Genomic DNA, 22,923 nt, shown 5'->3' on the forward strand with positions numbered 1-22,923 from the left:
TCCACTACTTTTTTTTTTCATGCGAAATGTGGTGAGCCTCGCCGTGGAGGCATTTGGGTCCGGTGCATGGCACGCTGTGGCGCCGGATACCGAGTCGCGAGACAATGTATATGCCGCGCGTGTTGTGCACGGTGACACTCCATCCCTTGTCCAGCTCACGTTTGCACGGCTTTCCACGGCCACACAAGAAGAAGTAGCATCGCTGGCGGTTGTCTCCGCGGCCACACGCGATGAATTGCTTGATTTCACGCTTATATCCGAAGGCGGTGAGGCTGCCGAGCATGGTCCTGCACTATGCACAGTCACTGCCGGCGGTGACATTATTCTCTTGCCGCTGGAAACGATGCGCGCAGACATTGTGGGCTCCGTCGAGCAAGGACTCCTCGCAGCTGCATGGAGTCCGGACGAAGATGTCCTAGTCCTCATCACAGCGCCGGATGCACAAGGAGAGACGCGCATTTTGCTCATGAGCCGCGAGCTGCAAGTCCTGCACGAAACCGTGCTGCTCACAGACGAGTTTGGCGACGACCAGCCCGTGCACCTCGGCTGGGGCTCCAAGACGACCCAATTCCACGGCTCCGAAGGCAAGCAGGCCGCCATGGCCGCGGCCACCGCGAACATTGGCCGCGGCCCACCCGTCGCGGAAGACGACGGGCTCGCGCGTATTTCCTGGCGCAGCGACGGCGCCTTTTTTGTCGTCTCCTCGCTCGACCGCGAAATGCGCCGCGTTTTGCGTATATATACACGCACTGGCGCACTCAGCGCAACCTCGGATCCGAGCGTGCGCGGCATCTCGCACGTGCTTGCGTGCCGGCCCGTGGGCAATGCGATTGCCACTACCCAGCGCATGGGCGTCGCACCCAGCGGCGAAGAGTGGCAGCCGGGCCGCAATGGACGGCACGATGTGGTATTTTTCGAGCGCAACGGGCTGCGGCACGGCGAGTTTTCGCTGCGCGAAGAGAGCGGCGCGGCGCCGCAGGGCGTGAGTGCCGCGCCGATTGCACCCTGGACGTATGCCCACGCCGTCAAAGCGCTCGTGTGGAATGCCGACGGCGCAGTATTGGCCGTGCATTTGGTGCGCGGCGACGTGCATGTCGTCCAGCTATGGACGACGGGAAACTACCACTGGTACCTAAAGCAAGAGTATACGTTTTCATCTGTGGCCCAAGTCGTGTGGCACCGCGAGGAGCCTTTGTGGCTTTACATTGTGCACGCGTCTGCCATTACACGCCGCATTCTGGCGCAGGAAACGCTTGTGTCCCAGGGCGCGGCTTGTGTCGCGGTGCAGGATGGGAATGCTGTGCTGCTGACGCCGTTCCAGCTGCAGAATGTGCCGCCGCCCATGTGTGCGGTGTCTTTTGTAGACGACCCAGCGATGGGTGTGCCGCTGCACATGGGGTGGAACGCCCAAGCAACGCACGATACACTTGCCGTTTTGTACCCCCGCGGACATGTCTACCTCTGGCGTTTGGCGTACGGCGCGATGCTTGTCACAGAGCGCATCGCACACATACGTGTAGACGAGGCGGCGTACCAAGTCGCCATCGCCGGCGATGCACTGGCCGTCCTCTCTGCCGCAGCGCTCCATCTAGTCAATGACGGCGCTCAAGTGTGCATTCCCATCCAAGCCGGACTGCACCGCCTCGTTCCTGTGCATGGCATGCGCGGTGCATTTGCTTTGCACGACGCCGACGGCCAAGTGACGCTCTACGCCCAAGGAGCGCAGCCCGTATCCCTCACCGCACTGGGGCGCTTCTGCGCCTCACTCTATCTCTTTACACTCGCAGACAAGACAGTGAGTATTGGGCTTGCGCGCGATGGACATCTTATCGCCGCGACGGACGAGACGCGTATCCTTGCCAAAGATGCCAGCTCGTTTGCCGTGACAAACTGCTTGATGGTCTGGACCACACACACGCACGAGGCGCGCTTCCAGCCCCTTGAGGCGCTCGCACACGATGCCCATACACTCGAGCTTGGACGCCGCATCGAGCGAGGGAGTCGTATCGTGGCTGCTGTCCCGAGCAACATGGCACTTGTTTTGCAAATGCCGCGCGGGAATCTGGAGACCATTTGTCCCCGGCCCATGGTGCTTGACGTGGTGCGTGCCCGTCTGGATAGCGGCGCATACGGCGAGGCATTGCGGATCAGCAGGGCACACCGTGTAGATCTGAATATCCTGCACGACCATGCGCCGGATGCATTCCTCGCACATGTCGACGAGCTGATTGCACAAGTGAGCAATGTCGACCACATTAACCTTTTGCTCTCGAGTATGCGCAACGACGACGTGACCGAGAGGCTGTACCGCCCGCTTGTCGCGCGTGAAGCGACCGGGTTTGCTTCGGAAAAGGTCAATCGCATTTGCGATGCGTTCATTGCCGCTTTGCCGCGCGCGGGCGAGCGGCGCTATCTGTCCTCGCTGCTCACGGCGTACGTACGCAAAGACCCGCCGGACTACGAAGGCGGTCTGCGCGTCCTGGTCCAGTACATGACCACCGACCTTGCATTGGCCGAGGAGGCGTGCAAGTACATTATTTTCCTCGTCAATGCCGAGCAATTGTTCCGTGTTGCGCTGGGCATGTACGACTTTGCGCTCGCTTTGCTGGTCGCGCAGCACTCGCAAAAAGATCCACGCGAGTATGTACCGTTTTTGCGCGAACTGCGTGCGAAGACGCCGCAGGCGTACCAACGATTCGCCATCGACGACCACCTCGGCCGCCATGCCAAGGCATTGTATGCGTTGGCCGGTGCAGGACCGAGCTTTGCAGAGGAGGCAATGGCGTACATGGTGCGCCATAAACTTTACCGCGAAGGGCTCGTTGCGTGGGCACAGGACGCACCGAATCTGCGCAGGGCGTACGCGCTGTTTGGCGCCTACCTTGCATCGCACCAGCGCGCCGCCGAAGCTGCGCCGGCGTTCCAGCTTGCGCACCAGCCGCTCGACGCGATGGAAGCGTTCAAAGAGGCAGGCATGTGGCAAGAGGCGCTCACGATTGCCACCACCGAACATGTGCCAGCACCAGCCGTGCATGCGCTCGCCCATGCGCTGGTCGAGCAGCTTGAAGCGCGCGAGAGCTACAAGGATGCAGGGCGCATTGCGCTCGAGTATCTGCACGACACCGAGCAGTGCGTTGCGCTGCTTTGCCGCGCACATGCACTGGTCGAAGCGCACCGCACATGTGCAGCCCAGCACCGCATGGACCTGCTCGAGACGCATGTCCAGCCCGCTGCGATGGATGCACAGGCGGCGGCCATGGATGAGGCGGGCGATATGGATGCGCAGCTCGGTAAGCAAGTCGCGCGCCTTGTCGAGCTCGAGGCGAAGAAGAAGAGCAACCCCTCTAGTTTCTACATGGATGAAACACTGCCGGGCCTGGAGAACATCGACGTGATGAGCGACACCATGTCACAGCTTACACAGTTTACGCGGTACACCACGGCACCGAGCGTACAGACCCAGTCGACATTGTCGCTGGCCACCAAGCAAACGGGCCGCTCGCGCGCAAAGCAGAAACGCGAGGAGAAAAAGAAGAATGCGGGGCGCAAAGGGAGTATCTACGAAGAAGGCTACCTTTACGATTCTGTGCGTAAGCTGCTCACTTCACGCCTTGGCACATTGCAGCTCGACATTGCGCGGCTCTTGCCCGTCATGACCGTGTTTGGCGGAGCGTACCGCACTGCTGCGAAGGCGTTGCAAGACCGCGTGCTCGCACTCGAATCGAACTGTGCGGCTGCGTCAGACACACTCTTTGCGCAATCTACGGCGCAAGACGCACAGCGCATCGAGCAGGAGCAGGCGCTAGTAGCTGCCGTCGCGCATTTGGCCCACCAGCCGAGCGAAGAAGGCGCAGCAACGCAAGCACTTACCGCGCTGTTCCAATGGCGCGCTTCGGCGCGTGCACCGCTCCGCGAAAAAATAGAGATTGCGCGGGAGAAGTGGAAAGTGTATTTGCTAGAGGATCCGCACACATAGCTACAACTTCGCATACTCTGCCTTCTGCTTCGACATGGCCGCAGCGACGGCGGCAGCCATGTCGTCGGTCTGCAAGAACCCGGCATTCAGGTACTGCATGAAACGCAGGCCCTCGGCGACACTGTGGTCCCTGCTGTAGACCAACGCCTGCTTGGTGCCTGTGATGGCGACTGGCGAGTGTGCGGCAATCTCGTTTGCGGTCGCCAACGCGGCGTCGAGCGCAGATTGGCGCGAGTCGAGGACCTTGCTGACGAAGCCAATTTGCAACGCCTCTTCCGCGTCAAAGAAGCGCGCAGTGAGTGCAAGCTCGCGCACGGTGGAGTCGTTGCCTATAATTTTGGGAAAGCGCTGCAAGGTGCCGATATCGGCGGCCAAACCAATCGCAGCCTCGCGGATAGAAAACTTGCAGTCTTTGGCCGCGTACCGAATATCGGTTGTGCTCAGGATATCGATCGCGAGGCCAATTGCGTACCCGTGCGAGACACCAATCACAGGACGTTCACACTGTTCTATGGATGTGATGGCTTGCTGGAAGCGGTCGATCAATTCGCGCAATGCAATGGCGATACGCGCAGAGTCTGATTTCTCGTTGTACAGATCCGTTAATACAGGGTCGGTAAGGTCCAGGCCAGCAGTGAACGACTTGCCTTCTGCAGATAGGATCACAGCACGCACGTCGCCATCCGAGCGGATGTGCGCGAAAATCTTGTGCATCTCGGTCCACATGCTGGCGTCAGTTAGTGGGGGACGTACGCAGTATGGAATGCATTCACCGGAGGGCGGTTGAACGAGACGCTCAGCACCCACGGCGCGAGCCAGCTGAGCTGGAAAAATTCGGGGCTACGAATGTCTTGGTACGGCGCGGGAAAAGACATGGTGGTATGAGCGGAGCGGGGACCGGCGCGGCGATGTGGAGGCATGTTTCCCCATGTCTTTAGTGTGATACATTCAGCTACCGGTCCTTTGCGCCAAAGCACTCCTTCTATATTACATCACAGTTCACAATTTAGTTGCATATTTGCTCCGCTGGCGGACTTGGTATCCGTACTTGTACAAAATAAAAGGGCTGGGAATTCCGAAAATGGCCGTGATCAGTGCGACGACAGAAAGACCCCATCCAATATCAAGACGATCAAACAATGGTTTCGCAATGAGCACCATGGCAAACCCCATAAGCGAACGAGTAGCCATCATGGCGCTCAAGGAAGACGAGGCATAAACACCCATTAGGTCCGCCATGTACATTTGGCCCTGGATGATGGTACAAATCACACTTCCACCCGCAAGCACGAGCCCGATATCCGGGACGATCCAGACGACATGATACTGTGCGGTCCACCCAAACAACAAGAGAGCACAAGGCATGACAAACACACTGATCATGAGCAGTGGTAGCTTGTACTCTGGCCGCTTGTGGCCGTACTTTTTGCAGAGGCGCTTGTAGACAACGTCAATAAAGACACCACCTGCCTGCCCAAAACAAACGAGGCCAATTCCCAGGGCGAGGTTGTGCAGAGCACTAATCCCAACCTTATACCCGTATTTCTCCTGAAACACGCGCGGCATTGACGCGACGAGCAAATAGAAGCAACCGTAGATAATGGCGACATACAGCGCAGGCAAAAACACGAGGATTTCGGTGGAGAGAAACACGATGGGGCGCAGCATCACACGCTCCAATTTCTGTTTCGGCGTCTCCTTCTGCTTGTCAAATATCGAGTGGTATCTGTTGTCGCCCGTGCTTTCGCGCAGCTTTCGCGCTTTTTCACGCAAGAGGCGCGGTGCGTATGTCTCGCGCATGAACAAAAGGCCCACAATCATAATTACGCCGGCCATCATCGTCGACGTCCAAAAGATCCAGGGCCACTTGCTCGGACTCCAGCCCTGGATAATCCAGCCGGCGACGAGCGGTCCCATGCATGGGCCCAGCACGGGCGCAATAGTGTAGAGCGACATTGCGAAACCCCGCTCGTGCAGGTCAAACATGTCGGACACGGCGCTGCCGCCCATGGGAACGGTCGCACCGCTGAACAGACCAGCAAAGAAGCGCAGGACGACCAGCTGGGCAGGCGTTCGCGCTACGGCGCACCCAATATTGAAGATGATGAAAAATACATTGCAGAACAGTGCAAGGCGCTTCCGCCCAAGGTTTTCGCTTATCGGCGCTGAAAACAGCGGCCCAATAAAGAATGCAATGAGGTAGATGGCGAGCACTAAATCCAGCGTAACCGAGTTGTTAAAGCCAAGTTCCGTATCGAGCGTATTGAGCGCGGGCGATACCATAGAGCTCGCCCAGGGACCGACACCGGAAAAGAGTGCGTAAATGCCCATCACACGGAGCCTGTACCGGTACGACCAGGAACGGGGGTTCTCATTTTCGGCATTGGTCGATTTCCAAGTGACTAGGAACGGGTCCTCCTCGGGCCCTTCTGCCCCATCCTGAACGCGGACACCAATGCTTCCCTCTTCGTCTAGCGACACTTGTTTGTCCCCATTGTCATATGCCGCCTCTACGCGCGCATTGTGTAGTTTGCCCTCCAGCGCATCTTGCTCTGTGTACTCTTCTATCGCTCTGTACACTGCCTGTTGCGCATTTTCGACTCGATACAGCAGCACGGGTATCGCATCAAATGTTTTACTTGCTTGCGAGTTCTCACTCTTGGCTGAAAAATAGGAGCTGCGGCGTCTCGGTACATCTTGCATGGACCGGAGTATACAAGCTCGCACCAGTCCGTCAGGACACGCCAAATTGACACATCGCCACGTGTTGCTTTTTTCTAATGCGGACGTAATAGAAAGTGGACGGCCCGCAAGAGTTCGGAACAGATCTCATTCAGGCTGATGCGGCATTTCATGCACTTCGCCGGTGGACTGACACTGTTGTCCAGGGCGGTAGCGCGGCCCGCTGGTTTTGCTAGCCTTGCGTGTAGAGTGCGGTCATTTCGCACTGCGCATCGGTGCGCAGATGCGCCGACGCCAGGCCCGAAATTTCCGCCCGGCACCCGCAAGCCAGAGACGACTATGTTTGACGAACCCGCAGTGCCGCATCCGCACCGCACTGCAAACCAGCACGCCGCATTTCGTCGTGGGATGCGATTCTTTGTGATTGGCAGTAGTATTATGATCGTCATTGGCGGCACCGTGTATTTTGGCTACCACAATCTGGGCGCCGACCAAGGCGAGGACAATGGGCGCAGCAGTATCTTGAGCCGCTCTGGTCTTGAATCTCTGTACAACGATCTGAAGCGCGGTGTGAGTGAATCACAGGATACGGCACAATTTATGCTGCTCGCGCTTTCGCGCTCCACCACCATTGTTTCTGCAGCCGCGCTTTGTGTGTGGGACTACCGACAGACCCTCAACGCACACTACAATGCGAAAGCGGAAGAAGAAGAGGCGATGCGGACCTGTCATTTGCGCAGTGCGAACCGCATGCTGAATGCGATGCAGACCAACGGTGGTCTCTACATCAAGCTCGGCCAACATCTCAGCTCGGTGATTCTCTTGCCGCCGGAATGGACCGACACGCTCAAACCACTGCAGGACCAGAACGAGCCAACACCATTGAACGAGCTGGAGGCGCTTTTCCAGAAGGAAACCAACAAAACATTTGAACAGGCATTCGAATGGCTGGATCCCAAGCCGCTCGGCGTCGCGTCCTTGGCACAGGTACACCGCGCCAAAGACCGCGAAACGGGGCAGATTCTCGCTATCAAGATGCTGCACCCCAATGTTGAGCGCTTTTCAAGTGTAGACATGAAGATGGTCACCATTCTCGTGGGCTGGGTTAAGCGCGTGTTCCCTGATTTCAGTTTCGAGTGGCTCGCCGACGAGATGAACAAAAACATGCCTTTGGAGCTCGACTTCCGCCATGAGGCTGAGAATTCGCGGCGTGCACAGCAAAACTTTCAGCAGTACAAGTACACCTCTGTCACCTTCCCCCAGGTGCCGTGGGTCTTTCGTCGTGTGCTTGCGATGGAGTTTATTGAAGGCGCACGCCCCGACAACCTGCAGTACCTTGCCGAGCACAAAATCGACCGAAACCGCGTATCCCAGGAGCTCTCCAAGATCTTTTCACAGATGCTCTATCTCCACGGCTTTTTCCACGCCGATCCGCACGGCGGGAATGTGCTGATCCGACCCCGCCAAAGCCAATCCCGCTCGCGCGAAAACTTTGAGATTGTCCTTCTGGACCACGGCCTGTACTTTGAAATCGACGCTCAGTTGCGCGTAAACTATGCGCGGTTTTGGCTTTCGTTGCTTTCGCGCGCCACGCCGCAAGTGCAGCGACAGCGGCGACATTACGCCAAATTGGTCGGAAACATTGACGACGACCTGTACCCCATCTTGGAATCTGCCATTACAGGTCGCTCTGGCCTCGAGGGCAGCGACGCGCATAATCCTTCGGGCATAAAAGGCAAGACGAGGGTCTCGTCCCTCTTGGACATGGACGGCGGCGCCATCATGACTGAGGAAGAGCAGGAGCATATTCGGAAGACGGTGATGGAGAAGGAAGGCATGTTTATCAACGTGCTCGAGGTGCTCCGCAAAGTTCCGCGTGCGATGCTCATGGTGCTCAAGATTAATGATTTGCTGCGCTCCTTGGACAAGAATCTGTACACCACGCATGGCCCTGCGAGACCGTTTATCATCACCGCTCGCTATAGCGCCTTGGCCGTGTACCAGGACGACAAGGAGAAGATCAAGGAGGAATGGCGCCAGGATGGCTTTACCTGGCCGCTCGTCAAATACTACTTTAGTTCTTGGTGGAACTATACCTACTTTTACCACGGCCTCATGCTGTTGGAGCGCTGCTCAGACTTTACCGCACGCATCCACAAGTACCTGGCCTATCTCCGCACCTTTTATAGCGTGGGCTTCGACCGCTTGGCCGCTGAGCGCGCGGCGGCGGGCATCGAGGAGCAAGAACGAAGCGCCAAAAGAATAAAAGAGGATCAGAGCCGCGCAATGGCGTCCCTTGCAGACAATGCTACGGAAGAAATGCTCACAAAGGAACATGTGCAGCCGCAGTAATGATCCCGTAGTCTTCAGCTTAACCTATATGTACACATTACCCCTCAGCTATCCACCAGCCCCTTCTGCATTGCGTGCCGTGCGCCTTTGAGGAATGCGTGAAAGTCACCTGTTTGGTTCAACTGCCGCAGCAAAGAGCGAAGGGCCGTTTCAGACAGCAGGTCGTCATGGTGCGGCACTGTGTATTTCTCTTGCGATACATCTACCACCACGGCACAGTGCGTCTCGGGCGATGATGCGGTGAGCAGGGAAAACGTGAATTGAATCGTGCCGCGCTCTTGCGGCCGGATTTGCAGGCCTGTGGTGCGCTCAAGCTGCGCAAGCTCCGGAGCATTTCGCTGCACCTGCTCGCGCAGCTGCTGTACTTTGCCCTGCTTGCGCTCGCGCTGTGCAATGATCTGTGCGCGTAGCTCGCCCACCTCTATTTGCAAGTTTGCCGAGCGCTGCGCCAGCGAGGTGCGCTGCGCAAGTAATGCTTGGACGCTCGCACGCAGCTTTGCATCCGCACTGCGCTCCGACGCAACTGTCTCCCACAGCTCCTTCTGGGTCGTTTTGGTATCTTCCCGCTCTGCCTCGAGCGATTTGATGCGCACCTGATTTTCGGCGCGCTGTGTATCGGCGGCCAGGCGGTCCTGGTCGCAGCTGGCTACGGTAGATTGAACGTACATTTCGAAGCGCCGTGTAAAGTTCTCGATCGATGCCTCTAGGTCGCTAAAGTCGAGCACTGGCGCCACAGCGCGGCTCGCCCCCGAGGAGTGTCGCGCACGCATACAGAACCGACGCGCAAGTGGAGGAGCGTTGTAACACAGCGCACGTGAGCGAACGCGTACGGCCACGTGATATGTGGAGCAGAGAAGTTGGCGAGACAAACACTTGCCCAGTGTCGTTACCTGAAGCAATGCAGCAAGCATTCCAGGCAGGGACGAAGGAAAACTCACAAGTGCAGAGAAACGTGGGTGCAACGCCTACCAAGCCCGCTGCTGCAATTCAAGATGCTATATCGTCCCCCCTTGCGCGACGCCTTCAGCCGAACAATGCCGGGACGCCGAATCCCACGGCGCGACGCGATGTGCAGCGCGGGGATGCTGGCAGTCCTGCAAAGTCGCCCGCACACACAGCCATGTTCCGTGGAAGCTGGAAGAGCATGAATGTGGCCGAAGCGCTGCAGCCGTGGGAGAAAGACGCGTTGCAGCTGCCCGAGGTGCAGCGCAAGGCGCAGCTTGCGCAGGTCTATTTTTTGAACCACTACTTTGATTCGCTGCGCTACCTCAGCGATCGCCGGCAACGTCTTGCTGATTTTGAGCACGGCATGCAAGAAAGCGGGTACGCTGCACCGCCGCCGTTGGAACAGGCGCTGTCCTCCATGTCGTTTGAGCCTCATGGTATGCTTGCACGCTCGCAGCGCACGAGTCATGCTTCAAGCGTGAGCGAGGACGAGTACGAGTGTGCGAAGAGGCAACATTTTACAAAAGAGCGCGAACTGCTTCTTCATCGCCGTGCAAAGCTCCGTCTTGCGCAGTTCCATATTGTCACACAAGTCGGTCAAGGCGGCTACGGCGAAGTGTTCCTCGCGCGCAAGCGCGACACGGGCGAGCTATGTGCACTCAAACGTTTGCGGAAACGCATTCTGATTAAGATGGACGAAGTGCGCCATGTGCTCACCGAGCGTGATATCCTCACCGCGACACGCTCTCCGTGGCTTGTGCGCCTTTTGTACGCTTTCCAAGACGATTCGCACGTCTTCCTCGCCATGGAGTACGTTCCAGGCGGAGATTTCCGTACGCTTCTCAACAACAGCGGCGTTCTGCGCGAGGAGCATGCGCGCTTTTATATTGCGGAGATGTTTGTCGCAGTCAACGAGCTCCACAAGCTCGGCTACTTGCACCGCGACCTGAAGCCGGAAAACTTTTTGATTGATGCAAGCGGCCACATCAAGCTGACCGACTTTGGGCTTGCGTCCGGCGCACTGAACCCTGGTCGGATCGACTCGCTGAAGCACAGGCTCGACCAAGTGAAGGATACCGACATGGTCTACCGCACGCCGGCAGAGCGCGGGTCGCTGTTCCAGGCGATGCGTGCGCACAATGTCCGGTATGCTGACTCGGTGGTTGGTTCGCCCGATTACATGGCGCCGGAGGTACTGCGTGGCCGCGAGTACGGCACGAGTGTCGACTACTGGAGTCTTGGCTGTATTTTTTACGAGTTCCTCTGCGGCTTCCCGCCCTTTAGCGGCGCGCATCCCGACGAGACGTGGGCCAATCTGAAGAACTGGCCAAAAGCGCTTCAGCGGCCTGTATATACCAAGCCCGAAGATTTGCAGTTCAACCTGTCCGACGTTGCGTGGGACATAATTGTGCGCCTGATCAATACCCCCGAGCGTCGGTACAATTCCTTGGGCCAGGTTCAGGCGCATGCTTTTTTCCGTGCCGTCGACATGTCGAAACTACGCGAGATTCCCGCGCCGTTTATCCCCCAGCTGGAAAACGATCATGATACGGGCTACTTTGACAATTTTGATGACCCAGCGGACATGGCCAAGTACAAGGAGGTGCAAGAGAAGCAGCGCCACGTCGAGACGATGGAAGCAAAGAACGGCGCCACAGCAGGCGGTCGCGGCATGTGGGTAGGGTTTACCTTTGGCAAGAACTGGGCCAAGGCGGGGCACGCCAACCCTGCGCTCCAGCGCAATACGTCTACCAAACTTTCTACCATGTTCTAGTTTAGTTTCTCACCTTTGAACACCTAAAATTCATATCTTAAACAAGGCGTGTCTGCATTGCTACGAGCAGTGTCTACTTAGTTCACACCCAAAAAGGAGAGCAGAGGTTCATAACCAAGCCCGAAGTTGTAGAGGCCGGTACCAACCATGAGGAGGACGGTGCCAACGAAGCCGATGGCACGGCCTAACTTGAGCTTGGTGCACACCATGCCGAGACTGTGCAGGACACGGAAGACAAAGAGCGAAGCGTACGCGGCGTGGACAAACTTCGTAGGCGCTCCGTTAAGCTCGGCAAGGAAAATGAGAGAGAAGACGAACGGCGTGTACTCAGCAAAGTTGGACTGGACACGGATAATGTTCTTGACGGTCTCATTGTTTTCGGGAATTCCAGGCTTGGTCTCGCCGTACTTCTTGCGGGCGGCCACCACATTGAGCGACAAGTAGGTGTAAAAGCCAGCAAAGGCAGCAGAGTGCACAAGAGATGCAGGGGAGAGCACAAAGAGAGGCATGATGATGTTTCGTAGTTGGGAAGCACGGATGTGCGCACGGGATGCTCGGACCCGAGCGTGCTTACATATACAAGCTCCGTTCTGACGCGAGAATCGGCCCAATGCCCAGCGCGCGAACGGCGCATGCGCCACGGCGAGCCCGTTTCACGAGAGGACACGTGGAGACCGGGGTTCGCTTATGTGTCCATTAGTAATCAGACCATTAGCGGCGCGCGCGGCCTTCGACTGGTCGTGACCATGGCAGAGTATGTTGGCAGCGAGGCTAACGGCAGTGATCAAGACCAGGATAGCAACCCGCGCATTGTCGCTATACCCCCGACTGGACTGGCAGAAATGCTAACTGGGATGCCCGGCGCGCATGGTGGACACGGGCTTCGCTTTAGCATCATCGACGAAGCCGTTGCGCCGCTTGGACTGCGTGACGCGTCCAGTGCGGCGGCGCGCAGCGAGGAAAGTGTGACGGAGCCGAAACAAACAGAGGCCTCTGTAGAGGAGCGCAGTGCGAATGAAGAGCAGCTTGCACGTGTGTACGAGTCGTTCGATTTCCGGCACCTGTGGCAGCGGCTAAGCGAGTCGCTTTCGTGTCTGCAAAGCGATCCAAACTCGGCGCAGGTTCTTCTTCCACTCATAGAGAGCCTTATGGTGGTGTCGCAGTATTCAATGAAAGCCCAAGCTAATGCCGAGCTGCGCTGCGCAGACGATCCCGCCATGGGCCAAGCGCTGCATTCGCGCCGTGCGGAAATGGAACGCGAATTTTTCAACTTTACCGAGAAGCACCGCAAAGTCTTGAATTTAATGGTGCGGCAGAACCCGTCGTTAATGTCGGGCTCCTTTTCTCTGCTGGTCAAGAATCCCCGCGTGCTCGACTTCGACAACAAGCGGAACTACTTTTCGCAGCAGCTGCACAAAGGGCGGCGCGAACATTATACCCCTCTTTCGCTCACTGTGCGCCGCCAGCATGTATTTTATGACAGCTTCCAGTTTTTTAACCGCAAATCCGGCTCTGAAATCAAGCACGGAAAGCTCAATGTGCGTTTTCATGGCGAGGAAGGTGTCGACGCCGGGGGCGTCACCCGCGAATGGTTCCAAGTGCTCTCGCGCGAGATGTTTGACCCGAACTATGCGCTCTTCCAGCCCTGTGCGGCGGACCGCACGACCTACCAGCCCAATAGCAAGAGCGCCGTGAACGAGCTGCATCTTTCCTTTTTCACGTTTATTGGGCGCGTGATTGGGAAAGCTATTTACGACAGCCGTTTGCTGGACGCCTACTTTACACGCAGCTTTTACAAGCACATCCTTGGTCGTCCTGTAGACTACAAAGACCTCGAGGCCATTGACCCAGAGTACTACAACAGTGTCGAGTGGATGTTGGCCAATGATATCACCGACGTACTCGAACTTTCCTTCACCGTCGACGACGAGGAGTTTGGCGAGACCAAAGTCATCGAGCTGAAGCCCAATGGTGCCAACATCCCGGTTACCGAGGAGAACAAGCAAGAGTACGTGCGTTTGGTCACAGAGCAGCGCCTCTCCAAGTCGATCCAGTCCCAAATCGACGCATTTCTGCAAGGATTCAAGGAGATTATTCCCACGGAGCTTATACAAATCTTTTCCGAGCAGGAGCTCGAGCTGCTCATTTCTGGCCTGCCGGACATCGATGTGGATGCGTGGAAGAACAACACAGAGCTCCAAGGCTACTCGAGCAGCGACCCCATGGTCCAATGGTGGTGGCGCGCCGTGCGCTCCTTTGACCAGACGCAGCGCGCGAAGCTATTGCAATTTATCACGGGCACCAGCAAGGTCCCTTTGGAGGGCTTTTCGCAGCTGCAGGGCGTGCAAGGCACACAGCGCTTCAATATCCACAAGGCCTACGGCGAGAATCGTTTGCCTGCAGCGCACACCTGTTTCAACCAGCTCGATCTTCCGCAGTACGACTCCTACGACAAGCTGCGCCTCCAGCTGCTCACGGCGATGAACGAGGGTGGAGAAGGCTTTGGATTTGCATAGGTACATAGTGCGCACGGTATCGATACCAACCTACAGACTCAAAATGTGATCCATCCGCCTGGATCGATGGTCGACTCGATGCGGCGCGTCACCAGGTTGGCAATGCCATGGTTCAGCCATTGTTTTCGTAGTTCGTCGTAGCGCTGGGTATGCAAGCGCTGTGGCCTCGCTTTCAAGAGGTACCGATCGACTTCTCCATGGGTATTTAGATACGGTGACGGAGAATAGCACCCGTTGCCCTGGTACAGCAGCACCATGACATTGTTTCCCACACGGAAATGCGCGCCGACACGGCCGCCGCAGTGTTCCAAGTGCTGATTGCACTCCCCCCGCGACTCCTCGTCCAGGTCGCTGCAGCAGTACGCCTGCAGGCAGAGCACTTCGCCGCAAAAGAGGCACAGAGACGCGGTGGGCGGCAGCGTATTGCACCGCTTGCACTTGCGCTGCTGCGTCTGCTGCAGCAAGACGGCCAAATCGCGCGGAAGGGGCAACAGCTCGTATATATGCGGGTGCTCCAAGATGAGGCTCGGCACCTGCAGACGCGCCTCCAGGCCGTCCGTCTCGATGGGGAGCGGCTTGAAGAGCGGCGCAAGCTGCATGTATGCGTGCTTGGCCCATCCCTCCACCAGCATGGCGATGAGCCCGACAGGCTGTGTATGCATGGGAAGCGCCTCAGCGGGGCTTGGGATGCGGAAATGCTGCAATAGACGCACATATTCCGGCGCGGCAAGATCCACCTCTGCCGCACGCACATCACGGCCCACCGCCTGACCGAGGAGCGCGGCGCGGCGAAGGAATGGAAGTGTGTATGCACACAAGAGCTTGGCCAGTTCCTGGTCGCTGCGCTGGTCGAAGCCAAGCGTGATGTTCCCGCGGACGTAGCCGACCAAGTTCACGACGCTGGTCACAAGCCACCTTGCGTGCGGAAAGATGGAAAGGGCAACGTCGCCGTCGACACACGCCGCGTGCTTGCGCCGCTCGCCCTGCTCAAATGTGGGTTGCGCAAGCCCAAAGATGGTCTGGATGAGCGTGACGTAGTAGAGGAGGGCAGTTGCGTGCATAAAGTACTCGGGGATGAGGAGCGCGACTTCCACAAGGACGCCAAGTGCGTTGCGCACGAGCAGCGGACTGCGCACGGCGTGCTCGCCGGCCCAGTGGGGCATGAGGCGCCGCAAGAGCGACTGGCGCATATCCGTGCGCGCATCCACCGAAGCAACACGCGCCATGGCCGTCAAGGCATCGAGCTGCGATTGGAGCAGCTGGACTTGCTGTGCCGAGAGCGCGTTGCCCACATCGCCTTGCGCCGCGTGGCCCCGCTGGGCAATTTCAAGCTGCGCGAGTGTGTAGCCCAGTAACGTCTCGGGCAAATACACCACGTCGCCGGCACTGTCGAGCGTGTGTGGTGCGTCGAGAATGGTCTTCATGCGGTCCTTGGTGCGCGCCCAGATCGTCTCGTGACCGAGGAGCTGCAGGACGCTGCGGTAGCGCTGGAGCATTAGGCATTCGTCTGCGCTGAAGAGGCCGTGGGCATACTCGCTGTTCTGCGGCTGCGCGCTGCTCTGCAGCATAAAGGCGGCAAAATAGCCCCAGCCGTGCTCTTCGAGCTCGGCGTTCTCGGTGGAGGTGTTTTTCAAGATGGCAATGTTCATACGGCGCACCCACTCGGTCAGCGGCTGGTCGTCAAACAAGACGGCGCCGCGCGCAGCGTCGGTAAACGGCGAAGTGCTCAGCGCGGAGGCGCCCGAGACGGGCAGCAGTGTATTGCCGAGCGACTTGCACAGCGGGCAGACAAACTCGAACCGTGCCAGATCCTCGGGGTGGTTGCGCGCGATTTGCATCGCGTGGCGGTGTTCGATGCTTTGGATGTACATGTTGAAGCAGCGCACATGCATGCTGTGCCCGCAGGAAACGGCGACAAAGCCGGTCGTGTGGTGCTGCGCGGGGTAGCCAAGCGCAATGTGCTGGTGGACACTCGCGTTGGGAAGCAGCTCCTCACGGCCAAAGCTGCCTCGGACGCGGTCGCCTTGTGCGCGGTCCATGTCCATGCCTTGGCGCAGCAGCTCGTCCAAGACGCTGTGCTCGCGGGGCGGCGTCGTACGCACCAATCTGCTCTCCTGAATGTGGCCAAGCGTGCCAAAGGCGCTGGTGGTGTCCAGGCGCTCCTGGCACATGATGCACGCGCCCCACTCCGAGTCTTCCTCGGGCGCTTCTTCGTCGCTCAGCCCCTCGTCGAGCGACTCGAGCAGCGACTTTTGCTGCGCAGAAAACTGCTGCATGATGGCGGCCTGCCGCTCGCGCGCGATCCTGCGCTTTGCGTCGTCCTGGGGCGGCGGCGCTGCGCGCTGCGCGTACGCCGAGGGGAGATGCGACGCAACTGCGGTGTCCAATGCCGCGGCGTGCTGGAGGATAAAATTTACCTTGGGGTGGTATGCCTCGAGTTTGGGGTGCTGCTGGAGCTCGAGCAAGATATGAAGCAAGGAAGGCGCGCCGTGCAAGCGCCTCGTTTCAATCAAGGCAGGCGCAAAGTGTGCGCCGCGCTCTACAAGACCGAGCATAAGCAGGTGCAGGCCGGCGTTGAGCAGCGTATCCGGCGGCTCGTCAAACGATGTGGTGTTTGCGAGTGCGTAAAAGACGATGGTAAGGAACGTGCGGTTGGTAAAGACGTCGGCGAGGCGGTGAAACGGGGTGTCTTGTAGGGCGCCGAGCTGCGGCGCGATGGTGAGCGGCGCAGCTTCTTCGCCGCCGGGCTTGGCGCGGCGCTCGGCGAGCACTTCTTCTGCGCGCTCGCGCTGATTGCGCGAGTAGTGGTGGAAGAAGGGCTGGACTTGGGCGAAGTATTCGGGTTTGAGCTCGTACATGCCCAGGTCGCTGGTGCCATCGGGCGAGCGAAAGTGGGCAATGCGTGCGAGCTCGCGGTCGAAACAGCTGTGGTCGGTGAAGCGCTCGGGGATCTGTTTCGTTACTTCGGAGTAGGTGCCGGGGCCGAGCACGAGGTAGTGGATCAGCTCGCGGCAAACCTGCTGCTCGATGGTCCAGTGCGCCGGGACGCTGATCTCGGTGAGGAGCATGATGAGGAGCAGGAGGAGCTCTTCTGCCATGAAGAGCGTCTGGTCTGCGTCGTACACAGCGTGTTCTTTCCTCGGCGCACCGCTGAACCAGGCGACGAGGTCGAAGCGGTCCAAGACCGTCAGCAGAAACGGGTCGTGGTCTACAAATGCAAGACCGCACTGCTGGAGAAACATGTCCTGGTCGTACATAATATCGCGCATCCACATGCTGTCGCGGTAGTGGTACGCCTGCGAGCGAATGGCAAATCCATTGCGCACCCACACGTTGCATCGGATCTGCGCAAGCTTGACGGCGACGCGGAGAGGATACTCGAGAATGGCGAGCATCTCGAGCTCGGTCAAGTCCCCGGGCGTCGGAGGGCCGTGCGCAAGAGACTTGAGCATCTCGGCAAAGAGCCAGTGCATGGGGTGATGGAAGGATACAGGCTGCGAGGCCACGTCGAACTCGAACGTCTCAGACGCGACCGCATCGTCCGGAGCGCCGACTGGATACCTTGTGGTGTGCAGTGTGCCGGGCTGGTGCGTCGCTGGGTCCAGCGCCTGGAGACGCTGGGTGTGCTCGATGATGGTGCGCCCAGTGTAGCCCAGCGCGGCGCGCAACTGCGCTTCGCTCGCGCGGGAAAATGCCTCGCCAAGGAGCTTGGCGAGTTTGCCGAGGTGCGAGCTTGTGTGGAACACCTGGATCCAGAGCTCGCTCTCAAATTCGACATGGGCGTGCGCCGCGCGCGTATCGGGTGCGATGGAATGAAACATGGCGAAGAATGCGAGCCACACAGAGAGGTACTCGCCCGAGCGCGCCGCAATATCATCCTGTACGTCCGACGCGGACAAGAGGTAGCGCGTGTCGTGAAAAACTTGGTAGCATTTCTGCTGCCGCAAAAGCGACGCGTTTGCGTTTGCCTGTCCACGCGCAGGCGGAGGCGCAGGAACGACGAGGCTCGTCGCCCCTTCCTGGTCGCTCACAAACAGCGCATGGAGGACTTGCAGGAGTGTGTGCATAAAGCCATGCTCGATCACCAGCCGCGCCGCAATACTCGGTACGCTGAAAATTTGTACAGTGAGGTGGTAAATCGAGTGCTCTGGCTCCCTGTCCCGCAAAATAAAGGTCTCGATGAGTTTGATATACACGTGTGCAAATCGGACGGCGATGGATTGCTTTGCCTCGCGGTACGCAATCAAATCCATGAGCATGTGCCGCACGTCGAGGCGCGCCGATTTCCACATCTTGGTATCCATGAGCAGCAGTGCGTCGAGCATGCACAGATTGGGCACGCTGCAAATCTCAGGCTGGTGCCAAGGGAGGAGGAGTGTGTCGGTTAAAAGTACTTTGAACGGGCGCCCATCGGGCTTGGCGCCGCTCTGGTCCAGGTAGAGCGAGCAGGTAGCGAGGTCTTTGAGCGTGTCGAGCACGCACCCGGTGACTTCCTGCACGAAAAAGTCAAACGCAGGCATGATGGTGACCATCAAGTCGATCATATTGATCCGCTTCGCCATGAGCACAAGCCGGCGTATTTCCGTAGAGACGGCGAGAACCTCGCGTCCGTACTTGTCTACCTGCTCCGCAAAATAGCGCGAGCCCTGCACAGTCATGCCCGAAACCACCTCGAGGATCTTTTCCGAGACCTGGTTAAAGGTGTGCTTCTCGTCGTTCCAAAGCACGGCGACGTAGGGGTGTGGGAGCGGCGGCGCAGCTGTGTGGACGTCGCGCGCCTTGCCTTTGGCCGGCGCGCCAAACTGGTCCTCCAGTGTCGGCATGCGCTTCAGCTCTTCGACAAGCTCGGGATTCAGTATAGGTGCGCGCTGCTCGGGCGCCGCACCCAGCACCTGCAGGCAGAAGGCAAGGAGCAGATGAAAAAAGCGGCGCAGCGCCGCGCGCGGCGCCGGCGGAAAACTCTCGTCGAGCGCCGGCAGCGGCGCCGCGCCGTTCGCCGCACCTTCATTGTGGGGATGCATGCTGTGGAACTCACAGCCCAAGTCGCACTTCCACGCCTCCTCGTCGCCACAATCGCAGCATGCGCCGCTCTCGTCTGCGACGGAGAAGACCACGTCGTGGTCCTCGCGCGCATGAATCGAGTGTTGAAAACATGTGGCACACTGGACACATGTATCGTCAAACGAGCAGTCGTGGCACCGAAAGATGGGCTCTCCTTTGCGGAAGACGTGGCCACACGCCATCCCGCGGCGGTTGGCAGAGTATTCCGGCAGTCCCACGACCGCGCTCGCGCCGTTTTCTGCACGCGCGTCCGTCGCGCGCGCGTCGGCATCGGCGCGCTGCTGTGCAAGTGAAAGGCGCCAGTCATTCTGCTCGAGCAGCGCAAGTGCGGCCGGCATGGTCGCCACGCCTGGCGGAAAAAAGTAGGCGAGCGGCACCGCGCCCAGCAACTCGCGCAGTAGATTGCGTCGAACCTCGAGCGCGCGCGCGCCCTCGAGCTTGTACGAGTCCAGCGCATCGCGCGTCGGCAGCGCTGCGATGCGCGGCAGCAGCTCGACCACCGCGCTCACACCACCATTCATCGTGCGCAGCGTCGAGGCAAGTGGCAACGGACGAAAGGTCACGTGCTGAGACGTTGCGCCGCGCCGCCGCGCCGCCGCGCCGCATGGCTGCGCCCAACGTATCGTACGCAGCGCCGGGCGCGGCGCAAGGAGGTGCCGTGCCAGTGCTCCATGCGCCGCCACCGAGCCTTGCACCGCGCGCGCCACACATGATCGACCGTAGCATCGCGACGCTGCTGCAGGTCGAAATGACACGCACGCTCCAAGCGAGCACATTGTATACAACACGCAAGGCAAACGAGATGGTCGAGCAATTGCGGCATGATGACCCGTCGTCGCGCGTGCCGCCGCTTCTCACCGCAGCGGACGAGACGGACATGGCCAAGAGCCGCATGGAGTCGCTCGGCGCGCACCTCGGCGGCGGACTTGCAGAACGGTGCGTTGCATCTCGCTCACGCAGACTCACGCAGGACCGTGCGCGAGTGCACGACGCGCTGGACATGGTCAAGTTTGTGTGCAAAGACTTGTGGGCGGTGATGTGGCAGAAACAGGTAGACAATCTGCGCACAAACCACCGCGGCGTGTTCGTCCTGCAGGACAACGCGTTCCGACCGCTCCTCGGGCTGGAACCCGGGAGTTTGTACGCCGCGATGCAGCTTGCTTTTGCCGCGGGGGTGATCGAGGGCGCTTTGCGACGGCTCGGCGTCCAAGCGCACATACATACAGACGCAGGAGGCGCGCCGCAGTGTGCTTTTCATGTGCGCATTACATAGTCTACCACTAGTCCATATCGCTATCGCTATCGCTCTCGCTCTCCTCGTCCTCGTCGCCAGACGAGATGTCGGACTGGACAAGGTCGTCGTGCTTGCTGCTCGACAGATCCGCATCGGGCAAGGCCTTGGGCGAGTCCTTGGCGTCGTTGAACTGCTGGAGCTGCTGCTGCAGACGGGCAATGCGCTCGGCCTCTTCGGTCTCGTCGAGGTTCTTCTTCTTGAGGCCGCCCGTGCCGCGCTTGCGGCCGTCGATGGGCGCAGAGGCAGGCGCGGGCTTGCCGTTGGGGCCGAGCTCAGGGGGCGCATGCTTCTTTTTGGGGCGCACAACGTACTTGTACAGCTTGTACAGCGTCTGGGGAGAGAGTTCGTCAATGTCCAGCTCAATCTCCTCGTCCTCGTTGCCTTGTGCACCCGCAGGCTTGTCCTCGTTCAAGATCCGGATGGCGCCTTCCAAACGCTCGTCGGTAAGCTCGGTAATCTTTTGCGCGAGCTCCTCTTTCTGGTCAAACGTGACGGTGCGCACATCGTCTTCGTCGCCGCCCATGGAGCGACGCCCGCGAGGCGCTGGCGACCCGTTGCCGAGCGGCTTGCGGTTTCCGCTCTTGTTCTTCCGCGCGCTGTCGCCCTTGTTGCGGCTCTTTTTCGCCGAGCCAAGACCATCGCCCGACGCGCCGCGCTTCTTGCCCTTCTTCCGCGTTAGCTCACTGACGCTCATTGCGCCGGCAAGCGCAGCTTGGACCGAGTTGAGTGCGACGCGCGTGCTGGTAATCAGCACGGGGTTCTTTGTTTTGCTGTTTTCGAGTGTCTCGAGTGTGCCTTCCAGCTCGGCAATCTGGCGCTGCAGCTGCTGGACAAGACGCGCGTTTGGATCGTCGTCGTCATCATCATCATCATCCTCGTCATCGTCTACATCCATGTCCATCTCGGCGACAAACGGCGGAGGAACTGGCTTTTTCTGCATCTTTGTCTCGTACGCATCCTTGAAGCGCGCACCCATAAGATACACGTCCGAGTCGGGCGGATTAAACGTGAAGCAGTTGCGGAACATGAGCTGCATGTCAGCATCAAACGCAGCAAGATCCGCGTAGCCGCCGCTCTTGAGCTTGCGCTGGATGGGGAGCAGTGCAATGGGCTTTTTGATCGTGGCAAAATACGCCGGCGCCCAGTCAAAGTCTTTGGCGGGGATGTCATAAAAGACCCACGCAAGGTCCTGGTGCGCAGGCTTGAGGAGGTCGTCAATCACGCGACCGCAAAATTTGAGCTCGTCATTGATGACCTTGGCCCAGTAGGACTGCTCGCGAGGGGAAAGGTTGCCCTCTTTCCCGATCCGGTTCTGGATCGCACGTTTGGAGGCGGGGTGCAGTTGGTCCTCGCTCCACGGCAAGTCACGGTTCGTCGGCGGATGAATCTCACGCTTGGGGCGGCTGCCGTTGGTGGAGCGTCGAATGGTGGGGAGGTCGGAGGAGTTGCGGCGCGCCTTGGCCTCGGCATTCTGCTCGTTCGCGACGGCGACGGCAGACGCGAGTCCTTTGCGCTGCTTTTCAAATAGCCCGCGGAGGGCTTCGGCGTTCTTGGTAAAGATGTGCTCGGCGCCGTTGAACGCACGGCAGTTGTCAAACACAAGAAAAACGTCCGTCTCAAACTGACCTACACGCGCATAGTAGTCTTTTTCAAGGTCGACTTTGCCATTGTCAACTGCCTGCTTCAGCTTGTCCGACATGCGGATTTGCTGGTTGGCTGGCTTGAGGCGGTGGGCAGTGAGCGCAAGCTTCTGGTCGATCGTGCCAAGGTCCATGGGTGTCTTGACAATTTGGGTATAATGAGGGATATTCAGCGCAATCGGGTCTACTGGCTGCAGAAACGCGGCGGCTTCGCGGCGCGATTTGAGGGAGCGGATCGTGTTTTGCGCATACTTTACATGAGGCATCTCCATGGGCATATCGGCAGAGTCGGTAGACTGTGACGGCTCGGAATGGGCCGCGGTGGCGCCGGGCGCTGAGGGCTCGGGCGCCGATGGCTCGGGTGCCGATGGTGCTGAAGGCTCGGGCGCTGATGGCTCGGGCGCCGATGGTGCTGAAGGCTCGGGCGCCGATGGCTCGGATGCCAAAGGCGAAGGCTCCACAGACAATGACGCTGCATTCGGCGCTTGCGCCGAGGGTACACTCTCCGCATCCACAGCCGAAGCACCCGCATCCACGTCCGTATTCGTCGCCGTGCCATCGTGCACCGCATCGACAACCGGCGCCTCGGTCGGTGCAGGCACACTCTCTGCCGTGACTGGCTCGTTCACAGGAGCCGTCTGGTGTTCTGAATCAGCCATAATAGTGCGAAAAAAATTGCACTT

General features: G+C 59.0%; 11 protein-coding genes across 11 annotated transcripts; 5 read left to right on the top strand and 6 right to left on the bottom strand.

Annotated features, from left to right (window-relative positions):
- Positions 1 to 19: 19 nt before the first annotated feature.
- On the top strand, positions 20 to 3,976 carry ELP1 (Putative elongator complex protein 1; the record flags this gene model as incomplete). The annotated part of the gene is made up of 1 exon (XM_056206450.1): positions 20 to 3,976. One exon carries the CDS (start codon positions 20 to 22, stop codon positions 3,974 to 3,976), a length of 3,957 nt encoding a protein of 1,318 aa, XP_056062425.1.
- On the bottom strand, positions 3,977 to 4,851 carry MVES1_001610 (uncharacterized protein; the record flags this gene model as incomplete). The annotated part of the gene is made up of 2 exons (XM_056206451.1): positions 3,977 to 4,703; positions 4,730 to 4,851. 2 exons carry the CDS (start codon positions 4,849 to 4,851, stop codon positions 3,977 to 3,979), a joined length of 849 nt encoding a protein of 282 aa, XP_056062426.1.
- A 124-nt stretch (positions 4,852 to 4,975) lies between these two features.
- Positions 4,976 to 6,679, bottom strand: MVES1_001611 (uncharacterized protein; the record flags this gene model as incomplete). Its single annotated transcript, XM_056206452.1, has 1 exon — positions 4,976 to 6,679. The coding sequence occupies one exon, from the start codon at positions 6,677 to 6,679 to the stop codon at positions 4,976 to 4,978; it is 1,704 nt and encodes a 567-aa protein (XP_056062427.1).
- A 318-nt stretch (positions 6,680 to 6,997) lies between these two features.
- Positions 6,998 to 9,010, top strand: MVES1_001612 (uncharacterized protein; the record flags this gene model as incomplete). The annotated part of the gene is made up of 1 exon (XM_056206453.1): positions 6,998 to 9,010. One exon carries the CDS (start codon positions 6,998 to 7,000, stop codon positions 9,008 to 9,010), a length of 2,013 nt encoding a protein of 670 aa, XP_056062428.1.
- Positions 9,011 to 9,054: 44 nt separating this feature from the next.
- On the bottom strand, positions 9,055 to 9,780 carry SPC25 (kinetochore-associated Ndc80 complex subunit spc25; the record flags this gene model as incomplete). The annotated part of the gene is made up of 1 exon (XM_056206454.1): positions 9,055 to 9,780. The coding sequence occupies one exon, from the start codon at positions 9,778 to 9,780 to the stop codon at positions 9,055 to 9,057; it is 726 nt and encodes a 241-aa protein (XP_056062429.1).
- A 128-nt stretch (positions 9,781 to 9,908) lies between these two features.
- DBF2 (serine/threonine-protein kinase dbf2) lies at positions 9,909 to 11,729 on the top strand (the record flags this gene model as incomplete). Its single annotated transcript, XM_056206455.1, has 1 exon — positions 9,909 to 11,729. One exon carries the CDS (start codon positions 9,909 to 9,911, stop codon positions 11,727 to 11,729), a length of 1,821 nt encoding a protein of 606 aa, XP_056062430.1.
- Positions 11,730 to 11,806: 77 nt separating this feature from the next.
- MVES1_001615 (uncharacterized protein) lies at positions 11,807 to 12,238 on the bottom strand (the record flags this gene model as incomplete). The annotated part of the gene is made up of 1 exon (XM_056206456.1): positions 11,807 to 12,238. One exon carries the CDS (start codon positions 12,236 to 12,238, stop codon positions 11,807 to 11,809), a length of 432 nt encoding a protein of 143 aa, XP_056062431.1.
- A 237-nt stretch (positions 12,239 to 12,475) lies between these two features.
- MVES1_001616 (HECT-type E3 ubiquitin transferase) lies at positions 12,476 to 14,245 on the top strand (the record flags this gene model as incomplete). Its single annotated transcript, XM_056206457.1, has 1 exon — positions 12,476 to 14,245. The coding sequence occupies one exon, from the start codon at positions 12,476 to 12,478 to the stop codon at positions 14,243 to 14,245; it is 1,770 nt and encodes a 589-aa protein (XP_056062432.1).
- A 38-nt stretch (positions 14,246 to 14,283) lies between these two features.
- Positions 14,284 to 19,827, bottom strand: MVES1_001617 (RING-type E3 ubiquitin transferase; the record flags this gene model as incomplete). Its single annotated transcript, XM_056206458.1, has 1 exon — positions 14,284 to 19,827. The coding sequence occupies one exon, from the start codon at positions 19,825 to 19,827 to the stop codon at positions 14,284 to 14,286; it is 5,544 nt and encodes a 1,847-aa protein (XP_056062433.1).
- Positions 19,828 to 19,910: 83 nt separating this feature from the next.
- MVES1_001618 (uncharacterized protein) lies at positions 19,911 to 20,579 on the top strand (the record flags this gene model as incomplete). Its single annotated transcript, XM_056206459.1, has 1 exon — positions 19,911 to 20,579. One exon carries the CDS (start codon positions 19,911 to 19,913, stop codon positions 20,577 to 20,579), a length of 669 nt encoding a protein of 222 aa, XP_056062434.1.
- Positions 20,580 to 20,586: 7 nt separating this feature from the next.
- MVES1_001619 (uncharacterized protein) lies at positions 20,587 to 22,899 on the bottom strand (the record flags this gene model as incomplete). Its single annotated transcript, XM_056206460.1, has 1 exon — positions 20,587 to 22,899. The coding sequence occupies one exon, from the start codon at positions 22,897 to 22,899 to the stop codon at positions 20,587 to 20,589; it is 2,313 nt and encodes a 770-aa protein (XP_056062435.1).
- Between the last annotated feature and the right edge of the window lie 24 nt (positions 22,900 to 22,923).

This window comes from Malassezia vespertilionis, chromosome 3 (genome assembly GCF_029542925.1).
Source record: "Malassezia vespertilionis chromosome 3, complete sequence".
In the NCBI taxonomy this organism is placed as follows: Eukaryota; Fungi; Basidiomycota; class Malasseziomycetes; order Malasseziales; family Malasseziaceae; genus Malassezia; species Malassezia vespertilionis.